The 13,707-nt window shown below is 39.7% G+C and overlaps 1 protein-coding gene across 1 annotated transcript in view; it reads left to right on the top strand.

Moving 5' to 3' along the window:
• Window positions 1-13,707, top strand: part of bmp2k (BMP2 inducible kinase) — a 54,858-nt gene that overhangs the window by 15,030 nt on the left and 26,121 nt on the right. Inside the window, exons 2-3 of the mRNA XM_044108085.1 lie at window positions 11,305-11,423; window positions 13,518-13,623. Of these exons, the coding sequence (XP_043964020.1) occupies window positions 11,305-11,423; window positions 13,518-13,623 (225 nt within the window). The remainder of the gene's footprint in view (window positions 1-11,304; window positions 11,424-13,517; window positions 13,624-13,707) is intronic.

Here is a 13,707-nt window from a genome sequence, read left to right as displayed (position 1 = left end):
CTATTCAAGCCATTTCTAGAGATTCTGTTTAAATTATGTGACCACAGGAGACGCGAATGTAAACAAGTAGAACATGTACTATAAGGTTCCATAATGTACTGTTTTTGTTACTTAAACAAAAACAGGTTTGTGCATAACATTTTAAATTACCAATAGTGGGTCAGCTCATATTCCTGGCTTTTTCTTAAATAAATCAAAAACAAAAATCAATGAATTATTCAAAATACAGTTTTACAGAAAAACAAGCAGATATTTTGAATTGATTCAGAATTCCCAGGACTGGGGATTGTTTTAAAAAAAATTAAATTAGAAAAAAAAAAAAAAATGTTGTTCTGTTTCTCTGCATCTCTAGTGCAAAATGCATTTATCTATGTCAAAGAAAAGTCCTGGCATCATATTTCACAATGTGGAAGAGAAAAAATGTGGGCTGTGGCCCATAGTGATCATAACTGTAGCAGCAGTTGCAACTCTCCACTTACTCTCTCTGTTCCCACCCTCACCTTTGGTCACGCGATACAAGTCATGACTGACACCATAAGATGCAAGATTTTAGCAACTGAAATGAATTTTTGCCACAGGATCTCAGGGTTACGTTGAGTAGCAAAGCTGCTTCAAAAGTACTCAGTTTAAGTGTCAGGTATGCCCTGGTCAACTCCCTTCAGAGATTTTCTGGGAATGTCCAACTAGGAGACTCCCAGGAACTGCTCGCCTCAGAATGAGGAAGGGAGGCGATTCCGGGATTCCCTTCTGCATCTGTTACCCCCACAACTTGATTTTGGATAAGCAAAATGGATGGGATGGTTGCAGCATGAGTCATAAAATTTGCTCCCTGGTTCATGAGTCTCAGTGGGATCAACAAGTTTTTTTTATGCATTGTGGATGATTTCTTCATACAGCACTCACTGTGGTGTCTTCAAAGATGACTGGGGGATTTCTGGTGAAAACATTTACTGTGTTTAAGATTTTAGAAAGTAAAGGAAATCCCTCTGAAGTTGTTTTGAGTGAGAAAAGGAAGTCAAGAGATTTAAAGTTGAAGAGGGCACGGAAAATGCGTCTGCTCAGCACAACTCCTTCCTTTACCAGACTGATAGTTTTCATCATCCTAAGCAGTCCAGTTTTACTTGTTACATGGAAGAGAACAACCCGAATGTTGCTGGTACTCAGTAGCTACATTTTCATTGACCATAACATTGTGCAAATTGAAAACAAATCCACTTAATGGTAGGGATGTCCCGATGAAATACCGATATTGCAACTTTGAATATTGGCAGGAATCAGACGTACATTTATTACTTACTCTGTAGTGTGGAATGTTAGAAAAGGTTTGATCAAGTGATAATACTGGGAGAGCGATATTCAACAACAATAGGTATGAGAACAACTAACCCATTTAATATTAACCAATTGGTTTGAGTATGCTGGACAGAAATGCTGTCTAAATGCTGGAGCAAAGTGTTTTCACCAAGGATGCAAACCAATATAATCCGGTGCTTTTTTTTTTTTGGCTGACATGGGACCAATATTGATATCAGTTTGGGACACAGTACTTAATGGAAACATGCCAAATTTATTTTATTCCAAATTCTTTTCTGGATTACAAAGTTTTTGTGCTAGGATGAGGTGGTTTTTCAGTTGTATTGGAGTGTTATGGAAAAAACACTTTCCATAACCAAAGTGCAATGGAAATACTTTTTTGCTCATCATGTCGGTCACAGCAGCAGCACGGTTATTTCTAAACAGCCTTTGACACCACCAGAGGTCTCATAACATTCCACACTTCATCAAAAGTTGAGTTTGTCTCCAGTTTCCCCAAAACGCTGCATATGTACGTAAATACTCCCAACTATGAGGGTCTTGTCGCACCAACGCCTCAAGACGCCAGTGTCTCCTCTGATGGCTGATGATGAGCACTGATGCCATGGCAGATATATATTAAAAAAAAAAAATTCCCTTCTCACCCACCGCGGGTGGTGATTCTTCTTCCTCTTAGCTCGGGTCCTCTACCAGAGGCCTGGGAGCTTGAGGGTTCTGCGCAGTATCTTGGCTGTGCCTAGGACTGCACATTTCTGGACTGAGATGTCTGATGTTGTTCCTGGGATCTGTTGTAGCCACTGTTCCAGTTTGGGGGTGACTGCCCCGAGGGTCCCGATGACCACAGGCACCACTGTGGTCTTCACCTTCCAGGCCCTCTCCAGTTCCTCCCTTAGGCCCTGGTATTTCTCTAGTTTTTCATGCTCCTTTTTCCTGATGTTGCAGTCACTTGGTATTGCCACATCCACCACAACGGCTTTCCTCTGTTGTTTATCCACCACGACTATGTCTGGTTGGTTCGCCCTCACCATTTTGTCTGTCTGGATCTGGAAGTCCCACAGGATCTTAGCTCGGTCATTCTCCACTACCTTCGGGGGTGTTTCCCACTTTGATCTTGGGGGTTCCAGTCCATATTCTGCACAGATGTTTCTGTACACTATGCCTGCCACTTGGTTGTGTCGTTCCATGTATTCTTTCCCTGCCAGTATCTTGCACCCTGCTGTTATGTGTTGGACTGTCTCAGGGGCCTCCTTGCACAACCTACACCTTGGGTCTTGTCTGGTGTGGTAGATCTGGGCCTCAATTGCTCTGGTGTTTAGGGCCTGTTCCTGGGCGGCCATGATGAGGGCCTCTGTGCTGTCCTTCAGTCCAGCTTTTTCCAGCCATTGGTAGGACTTTCTGATGTCAGCCACTTGGTTGTTGCGGTGGTACATCCCATGCAGGGGCTTGTCCTCCCATGATGGTTCCTCCGCACCTCAGGTTCTGTTCCCCATTGTTTGAGACATTCACTGAGCACATTGTCTGTTGAGGCTTTGTCCCTGATGTATCTATGGATCTTGGATGTCTCTGCCTTGGATAGTGGTTCTCACACTCACTAGTCCTCTGCCTCCTTCTTTTCGGTTCGTGTATAGTCTCAGTGTGCTGGATTTGGGGTGGAACCCTCCGCATTGTTAGTAGTTTCGGGTCTTAACATCTGTGGCCTGTATCTCCTCCTTTGGCCAGCTAATTATTCCTGCAGGGTACCTGATTACTGGTAGGGCATAGCTGTTTATTGCACGGATCTTGTTCTTGCCATTGAGCTGGCTTCTCAGGACTTGTCTTATTCGTTGGAGGTATTTGGTTGTGGCTCTTTTTCTTGTGATCTCATCAAGGTTGCCATTTGCTTGTGATATTCCCAGGTATTTGTAACCTTCCTCTATGTCTGCTATTGTTCCTTCTGGGAGTGAGATACCTTCTGTGCGGATGACCTTCCCTCTCTTTGTAACCATCCGACCACACTTCTCTAGTCCGAATGACATCCCAATGTCCGTGCTGTATATCCTGGTGGTGTGGATCAGTGAGTCTATGTCTCGCTCGCTCTTGGCATACAGCTTGATGTCATCCATGTAGAGGAGGTGGCTGATGTTGGCTCCATTCTTGAGTCGGTATCCGTAGGTATCATCTTGTTGATGATTTGGCTGAGGGGGTTCAGGCCTATGCAGAACAGTAGCGGGGACAGCGCATCTCCTTGGTATATGCCACATTTGATGGATACTTGTGCAAGTGGCTTGCAGTTGGCTTCAAGGGTGGTCTTCCACAGCCCCATTGAGTTTGCAATGAAGGTTCTCAAGGTTCTGTTGATGTTGTACATCTCTAAGCATTCGATGATCCAAGTGTGTGGCATTGAGTCATAGGCTTTCTTGTAATCAATCCAAGCCGTGCACAGGTTGGTGTGTGCACAGGTTGGTTTTGCAGTCTCTGGCAACTGTGTGGTCTACAAGGAGTTGGTGTTTGGCTCCTCTGCTATTCACCCCGATGCCCTTCTGTGTCGTGCTCATGACAAGCAAACATGTAGCTCATGTCAGTTTCTTTAGCCAGTAGGCATGGATCTTGTCTGGTCCTGGTGCTGTCCAGTTCTTCATACCTGAGACTCTTTCTTGGACATCTGCCACAGTGATGGTTACCGGATTTTGCTCAGGGAGTTTGCTGTGGTCATCTCGTAGAGAGATCAGCCACTTTGCATTGCTGTTGTGGGACGCCTCCCTTTCCCATATGCTTTTCCAGTATTGTTCTGTCTCCAGCTTTGGTGGGTCTCCAGCCTTGTTATTCCCCTGCCACTGAGAGTACACTTTAGCTGGTTGGGTGGAGAAGAGCCTGTTAATCCTTCTGGATTCCTTCTCCCTTGTGTATCTCTTTAGGCGGCTGGCCAAGGCCTGGAGTCTCTGTTTGGCAGTTTCGAGTGCTTCAGGTATGTGCATCTGGCTGTACTTCTTGGGTATTGGTCTTTTTGTTGTTCCCTTATGGAGCTCTGATAGTTGGCTCACTTCCCTCCTTGTTGCCTTGATTTTACTCTCTAACCGTCTTTTCCATGGTGGGTATTTGTTATTGTCATTGTTATTCTTATAGCCAAGCAGCTCAAGGATCACTGATGCTGCGTTGTAAATCAGCTCGTTGGTTTCTGTTATGGTATTGGTAGGGATTGTTCTCACTGCTGCATTCACATTCTCAATGAGACTTTCTGATGGTATTTCACTCAGCCGTTGTAATTGGCGCCGAGGAGGTCTGTCTGTCATTCCTGCCATGATTCTATTTCTCAGGTCTGTTGCAGCCTCGTTCAGCTCTGTTTCCATCATTGTGGCTGCATATTCCCTCTCTGGGCGGGGGCTTGTAGTTAAGCCCCGCCCTCTCTGACATCCAGGTTCCTCCTTTTCGCCGTAGCGTTTGTGTTGTACTTCGTCAATCTCAAGCTGTGATAGCAGCTGCCGTTTGCGGATGTTGGAACACTGAGCTACTAGCTGTTTAGCACTTAGTGTGGACTGGGGATGTCGAAGTAACCATTCCTCCCTCAGTCTTTGCATATAGCCCCTCCGATCGGGGCTACTTGAGTAGTAGCATTCCAACAGATCCAAGTTTTCATCTCTTGCCCATTTCCGCCGTTGTCCGCCTCGTTGTTCCAGTAGCCCATTTATCATCAAGGTGCTCTGGTTCCCCAGCACCTGACGAGACCTTGTTTGGCCGGGCGACGGCGTCTGAGCCGGCATGTTTCCTTGCTTCTTTGTGTCTCTCATGTTATGAGGTAGGCTGTAGCTCGAAGGATCTTGCCTAAGGACCCAGACAGGATAGCGCCCTTTTTTCCGGTTTCGACCTGGATTGAACCGGGTCGTCAGTGAAAAACCGCTGACTTATCTATTGAGCTATCCTGCCTGCCTATATATATATATATATATATATATATATATATATATATATATATATATATATATATATATATATATATATATATATATATATATATATATATATTTATATTCCAGGATGGGGCCTCAAGGAGGAAGTGCCTCAAATGTTCACTGCTCTGCTCTCCTAAAAGTTGGCTTGAGGAAGATGAAAGACTCTTCAACTGTAGGAGAATCCTTCTTACTTCATGTTCATGCAAGGGGGGGGACGATTGGGGAAGGATTTGCTTTAAAAAGATGGGTTATCAGTGCCATCATGGATGATGACACGCTTCAAAAGAACATCTGCTTCCTGCGGCTGTGCAGAAACCACATACTCATCCCTGTAGATTTATCTTCCCAGAGGCAAGAGGCTTCATTTTTAGTTTCCTCCTCCCCGTCATTTATCAAAAGCTGTCCAGAGGAGCTGTTTCATGTAAAGCTGCGCTTTGTGTTAGCTGATAATCCTTGTTTTTCATGCTTATCAATGATGTCGGAGTCCAAAATTCTTGACATTCACTTGTGGTTGGTTTAAAAAAAAAAAAAAAAAAAGCTAACTTGACACCATGCTGAAACGACGGCCCCTTTCCTATCTTGGCCTGATGAATTTGGGGATTTCCTCCCAACTGTCACTAACAGCTGAGCGAGCTCTCATGCCGACATTTTTACATATCCCTGCAGCCAGTCAGCAGATGAGTGGAAATAGCAGTTAGTTGGGCCGAATGGCTGCTGAGTAAGTTAGATATGCTTATCAGTCATGCATTAGCCGAAAGGTTTAGTTGCACTGAACCTCACTGTGTATCATAAGATCAAAGAATAAAAATTTTACTTTTAACCCGAGGTCAATATGTGTTTTTAAAATTTAAAATTTGCTCAAGAATTTCTTTTATATTGAAAAGTAATTCTAATTTTTATTGTTGGAGTTTATTAGGTTGTTTAAAGGAAAAGACTTGTTGGTGTTGTGCTAAATATGAAGTTTATTCCCTGAGATTGAATTACTTTAAGAATATAAATATGGAATTTGATGATTATTTAGTTTTTCAGAGCTGCTTTTTTCCCCTCATTTTTGATATTTGTTAAACAGACAGACCAAAAACGTCTGAAAAGCAACACATTTCCTGCAAATTGAGCTTCCTGTTCATCTAGAAATGTTTTTCTGCATTTCAAAGCCCCTTGTTTGTCCGTGAAGTTTGTATCCAGTGCACAAAGCCCGCTCCACAACAAATCATTCCACCCAAACCAACTCAGGAGAATAATGCACTCAGCTTCCATGGCTGGCACAGTCATGGGAGGGAACAAAAGCCCCCGGGGTGGTGATTTAGAGAGAACCTGATCCTGCAGCATATGGTCCCAGTCAGCTGCAGAGCAAACCAGTTGGTGGACATGCAGTGGTCTGCATGGATGGCCTCATCCGCAGGTTGCTGTCCTGAAGCAAAATTCTTTCAATAGGTTAGTTTGTGTTGCATGATGGGAAACATGCTGCATTGGTGGATGGGTTCTTCTTGAAACTAGACCAGATTGAACAGCTGCTTCTAAGTTAATTAAACTGTTCATTTATTGAGTCTCTGCAACTATGTGTCTTAATCACGAGTTGCCATGATGGATTGGAGGTGTATTGAACGGAGAAGCTGTGATTGTTTTCCTAAGTTATTTTTGACAATATAGTCATGGTGTCTGCTTGTTCAAGTCGAGCTCACCTAATTGGGGCTCTTAACCATTTACAACTTTTGTAAAAATGGCTAACTTAAAAACCGACTCCCTCTTGACATGACGGGCCGCCAGGCTTGCAATACACTGGGGGAAACCCTGGTTTATGGTTTTAGGTTGTTTACGTTTTGTTGGATCCAACTTTTGGATGTGCTGTAAATCCCATCTGATGCTGGTTATACTATTAGCCAGTTGTCAAGTTTGGTTTTGCTCTGAGGACACCTTTAAATTGTGCAGATTTCAGTGAGGATTAGAGTGCTCTCTCCATCTTGTCATTACAACCTCAAACAGCTGTCTTCTTTCTGCTTCCTGGCCCTCCGCCCAGCTAAATGGATTTCACCTTATAAAATCCATCACATCCATCAGTCACCACATCTTGTCTCCATTCTACTCTAACTTTGATTTACTGCATCTGGAGCCAACGTCTCTGTCAAGGAAGCACACAAAGCTTTGATTCAGGTGGATCATGATCACATAGTTTGAGCTTGAAGGGAGAACAGGGGATGAAATGTTAAAATTTCTGACTCTCTTCACCTTTATCATGTTTACCATTACAGGATTTTTCAGCTTTTCAATTAGACAGTTTTCATTTCACCTCAAATATCCTGCTGTCTGTAGTTTTTCCTTTAAGTATTTTTTTATTTTTTATCACTATAGTCAGGTATTTTTGAAAGAACAACCTGCTCAGAGCGGTAATTAACCCAAAACTCTGTAAATATGTTCTCTAGATGCATCCTTTGCTTTTTAGTAAGCGTGCACTAAGACTGCTTTGTTATTGTATTTTAGGCACTAAAATATCTATTTTGTTATTTCAAAAAAGTAATTGTTTGAAATTTTTAATGCATTTCAAATGTGTAAAAAAATGTTTAATGGTTAAAGGAAAAATCTGCAGAATATTCTGTACTTTTAAGATTAATCATCATAATAATCAATGTAGTAAAATATTTTTGTTGCAGCACGATTTTGATTTAATCACTTTCACACAGCTACTGAAATGAAAATGCAGATTTAATAATCACATTTTAAGCAATAAAATGTTAAATGGGGGGTTTACTTCAATGTTTTTTCAATTTGTTAATCCACCCTTGCTCTGACCTGGTGGTTTTTATCCATCCAGGTAAAACCTGAGAAGCTTTATTAAGATTTTTATGACTGAATGTAAACATGGATTTTGACAAAAAGAAGGAAAGGAGTCATGTTTTGTGTTATTCAGGAAAGAAGAAGGTAAGACAACGTCATTAGATTGAAGTCTTTAAACGGCGCTGTACTCAACAGAGTTATCAGAAAATCTATTAAAGCCAGATTTAGCCGTTTAATTGACCACTAAGCGACCCCGGGAACACAAAGTAAATCAATGAGCTTCTGCCGGTAGGTTCTCAACCTTCGGCTTAAGCAAGTTTTCTGCACCCACAGATTCCTGTCACGTTGATAGAAACTTGGAAAAATCAAGCTGCAGTATTGTCCAAGCATTAGCTCAGATTTGCTCTCATTTCCTTGACATTTCTGTAACCTTTTCATGCAACTTTGTCATCTGTGATGCTTCACGGTGCCAAATAAGAACAGATACAAGCCATCTGAGTTAAAGTTTCTCATGGTTTTTCTGAGCTGCTTATTCTCTGTTGCAGCCCTGTCAGAGCAACGTTGATCCTTGTCACATTATCTGCCGGCTCTGTTCTGCAGAATAACATCAGCCATATCTAATCTGATAAAGTGTGCTACTGTTTCACTCACTGTTGTAGCTACATACAAGCAAACACTTGGCCTCAGTGTGTTTAGTTGCAGCTAGACACACCTCACTTCCATGCCTGCTGTTGTCAGGTGACTCGTCTTGAGGCATGAAACTTTAAAATTTGTGAATTAGTTCTTTAAATATGCTTACAAGCTCACTAAATGTAACTTTTTCTGAAACGAGTGCCTTTGAAGTTGAGGTTTTTATATTAATCGTCGATCTTTATATCAACATTTGAGCCAAGCAGTCGAGTAGAAATTATGACTGCAGTAATGGTTTTACTAATTGATCAAATAATTGGCACAGTCTGCATATTTTTCATTTAACCACTTAGACCTTTTTATATTTTGGAGTACCGTATTAGAAATATTCAAATAAAAAATTGAACTGCAAGCAAATAGTTCAATCTGTCTTAAAATAAGAAAATAAAAATGTTATTACCTAAAATGCAACAGCATTGCATTCCTCTAGTGAACGCTTGAGTATTTATAGTCACTGATAAATTTTTGCATTAACAATTAATATTTTGATAGGTAAATATCTAATAGGAGATTTTTTTTTTTTTTTTTACAGAATTTGAATCAAGTGAAGCTAAACCTTCCACTTGAGAATTACAGTCAAAGCCTTTTTTTTATTTTCAATATAAAATGTATTTTGGGTTTATTAGTGCTTTGAATGTGTTATTCTTTAAGCTTATCACTCTTTAAGTGGCTACTCCAGTTAATGATTAATCAAGTACCAACTTAGTAGATTATTGATCACAATTAATCTGATTAATTGTTTCAACCCTATCAAAATTAGCTAATTCTTGTTTTTGTTTTTTTTCTTTAAACCTTAACTAAAAACCAACAGAAGCCCGGTGAGCTCAGGTTTTCTTCTACCTTAGAGAAAATTGGAATGGGTTTTTATTATTTTTTCTTGAACACATTTTTGTCCACCCCTTTTTTCAGGAAGTTGTCTTTTTCACAGGTCCTGTTATCAGTTTTATACGCTGCAGATTAGCTGAGCAGTTTGTGCTCCAACGTTTAGTCTGCACACTTGTACAGGTAATCAGAGCTGAAGTTGAACACGTCATTCTGTTTGTGTTGCCACAGTAAAAGCTGCATGCTACGTCGGGAGTGTCCACATAGATTTTAGTTTTAGTTTTGCTTTTGTTTGTTTTGATAAGATGAACAATAAAAACAACAATAAAACATTCGTCATCTGAGGATCATTGGAATAGCTGGAAGCTGTCTGGTTCTGCTTTGGATCTCTGGAGTCCTGATGACGTCCTGCAGAATCTCTGAACTACTCCAGCTCCCGTCACAATCCTCTGCAGGAGAAAACCAAGAATACTCATGTTTGTTCTCTGATCACAAGCAGTTTTTAAAACTGTAATCACTGTAGAATAATACACTTCAAGTTGAATTTATTTAAATACTCCAAGGTTGTTCGTATGGGAAACGTATCACTCAAACCGTATTTGATTTGTTTTCAGAAGCAGAATAAAAGTTTTATCCATCACAGCTTTTGTTTTGTTCAGAATGTCATCAGACCAAATATTTGAGATAATCGGATGCAGACCAGTCCTAAAAAAACAAACTAACAAACAATGAAGTAGACCTTTACTGAAGAACCTAAAACATATTGAAGGTGTTTTCACACCTGATAGTCTTGTAGAGTCGGTTTGGTTGGGAATCAAAATTGCAACATTTGTTACATTTTCAGCTGCTACAACTGTGTCAAACCTACCAAACCCTTTGAGCAACCTGTTCCCCTCCTCGCCTGTGGTGGCGCTGCACCAAGAACCACTGAAGAGAACAATACAAAAACCTCTGAAGGAGGTACTGAGTGCAAGTTCCTTCAAGAAATGTAAACAAAAATGGAGTTGCATCAAAGTTTGGCAGTTATAGGATTTTTCTTTTGTCTTTGATAAAAGACAACAAACTATTTGTCACATTTGTTTTGGTTTTATTTACCCACAATGCTCTGCGCTACAGTCCACTTCATGATTTTGGAGCGGTCCCCAGTCTAAAGTCATGTGTTCATATATGCATTTGAACCGCACCAGACTTCACTTCAAACAAACTGAAACAGGTTTTTAGGTGGACCAGAGTTTGTTGTTAATGTGCATCAGAGTTTGATTACACATTCACACATCCCCAAATGAACTGGGGTTTTATTAAAGCACACTGAATATGGGTGGTATAAAAACACCCTTAAATTGTGTTTTCATATAAACTTTTTAACAAAAAAATGTTTAATGGTTAAAGGAAAAATTTGCAGAATATTCTGTACTTTTTTAAAGATTAATCATCATTAGTCTGAGCAGTTTCAAAAGGTTTTGTTAAGGTGTGACACATCTTGCTATTTCAGACTTCTGCAACGTTAGCATGGTTAGGCTTTTGCTACGTAGAGTAGTATTTCCTTAGTGTTTACAAAATATCCTCAGGTTTCTACTGGGAACCCAAAATATTGCTACAGTAGGAAAAGAAAGACCATGCTCATAAGATGCTTCCCTAACTTCCATTTTAACAACTGCATGTTATGTAGATTTGTCTTTATTTTTAACAAGTTAAACAAGTTTCTTCTTGCTCATCACCATTAAACTGGTTAAATGTGGTAATGTGCTTTAATTTGTTTTGTTCTTACTTTCTTTTCCAGGGGGCTTCTCGGTGGTGTTCCTGGCTCGGACACACAGCGGCGTCCGCTGCGCTCTCAAAAGGATGTACGTGAACAACGTGCCGGACCTGAATATCTACAAGAGAGAGATCACGATCATGGTGAGAAGTTTTCTGTTTAACTAAACAGTTAGATATTTACAAGGCTTGCAGTGCAAAAACACAAAATCCTGTCAAGTATTAATGTTTGTTATCTAGTATCTTGGTACACTCGAAACAAGACAATACTAACTTTCAAGTAACATTTCAACAAGCTCATTTCATCAAGGCTATGAGCTTGTTTTAAGTGAAGAATTCTTGTAAATTGATTATTATTACTTCCATTGGCAGATTTTTTTCACTTATAACAAGACATTTTATTACATCTGTGACAAATCACATCTAAAACCCATCTTTTAAAACCGGTTTTTAATAAGACTGTCTTGTTTTTTGTTATTTTACATGTTATGTATTTAAGAGTTTGATGTACTTTGTGTACTCTTTGCATTTTCACTAGATCCCTGTTTTTGAGTGTTTAGAGAAGTGCTATGCAAATAAAATTTATAATTCTTTTCCCCCACATTATGTGAAAAAAATTTGTCTGGAGCTAGAACTTCTTAATCAATATTAACTATTATTGATTTTAAGCAAGCTCTTATATCTTGCTGAAAATGTTTTTCTTAAGTTACTTTTGTCTTATTCCAAGATATTAACAATAGAAGAAACTTGGTCATCTGTACAATCTGAAAATATAACTTCCACCAGTTTTCCGGGATTTAACTTTTCATGCAGTTTTTGCTCCTGGAGAAGCACAAGCCCTCGTGGCTCACAGTAAAACATTGCATCATGAATCAGGTTGCATCTAAATGTCTCCGTCCCCGTTTTGTTTCCAGCATTTCCAGTCTGGTGAGAGCGAAAGGCTTTTAGCTGAGCGCAGGCGGACATGGGATTAATGCACTTGGTCGATCTACAAATGACTCTGATCTATCACGCATGACTACTTTGGGACACTCAGACTCTTTTCGGCACTAAAACGGTTGTATTTTTAATATTTCTGAAGCCTCATAGACACTTTGACCCTGACTCACCGTTGTTATGAGCATTTGACCCAGAGAAGCTCAATCTGAGGCATCCAACCTGCTTAGTGAGTCTGTTTGCTGGAACAATGTTACACCCACACACACACACACGCACACACACAGCTGACCTTAAACGTTGACACAGCTCAGGCCTGTTGGGACATTGCCTTAGGTGTGTTGGTTTCCACAACACACCACACTTATATATTATGCTGGCTCTTTAACTACCGACAAACAGCGTCACTTTAAAGAGTCGAGTAAATAAAGTGAAATCTGCAGATTAATGACAGACGATGACAGAGGAGGGGAGCTGAAGGAAAGTTTTTGTATTTTTAAGATAAATGTTGAGAGTCCGGGCTGAGCGTTTATCGTTTAGTTTATCGTAATGAATTCAGATTTATTCTGGGATCCAATTTGATGCTGATGTGTTAAATTAAAGTATTTCCTTATCTGTAAAACGTATAACTCCACAAGATGCTCAACATTTCTCATTTTAATTTTTTTTGTTTCTCATGTAGGAGTTCTCATAAAATTAATACTTCTCATATTATTACGACTTTATTCTGGTAATATGAAAACTTTATTCTTCTATTTCAACTGAATTCTTGTAGTTATGACTTTATTCTCATACTTAAAATAAATAATGAATATTATCCAGCCCTAATGTTTTGTCACAGGGTTCACCTGAATTCAAAGTCCAAATGAATAGAAATTGTAAAATAAACTTGTCAAGCAAGATGGCTGCCTTGGGTATGCTAAAATTGCTCTGACTTATGGAAACCCAAGGAGTATAGCGGTGAAAAAAAGTTCAGATTTATCCAAATTAAATTTTCCAAAAATTTTATTAATCGATGAAATCGCTCAGCCTTATCCTTTTTCTCAAAAAAATAAAAATATTCCTCCTATCTCAAAAATTATATTCTTCAAAACATTCCTTAATGATTTAGTCTGAATTTTGTAAATTGTTCTCCATTGAATTAATTTGTACTTTAAATTGTTTGCCAAAGGAAACAAAAACCCTGGAAGTGTTTGCTTTTATATAGATAGATTTCTGCACCTTTAGTAGGACTTTTAATATATTTTGGTAAATATGAGCTTGCTTCCATCCTAAACTCTCTTTTCTTTTTCCCGTCTGCAGAAGGAACTGTCAGGCCACAAGAACATCGTCCGCTACCTGGACTCGACAATCAGCTTCGTTTCCGACAGCGTGTGGGAGGTTCTGATTCTCATGGAGTACTGCAAAGGTACTGAGACCTTTTGGAAGTATAAAATCAAAATGCAGCTCCCCTTATAAACCTCCATTTTAATTACAAATAATATAATATTCT

The sequence above is a fragment of the Gambusia affinis genome, linkage group LG03 (genome assembly GCF_019740435.1).
Source record: "Gambusia affinis linkage group LG03, SWU_Gaff_1.0, whole genome shotgun sequence".
NCBI lineage: Eukaryota > Metazoa > Chordata > Actinopteri > Cyprinodontiformes > Poeciliidae > Gambusia > Gambusia affinis.
This window is presented reverse-complemented; position numbering and strand designations above follow the sequence as displayed.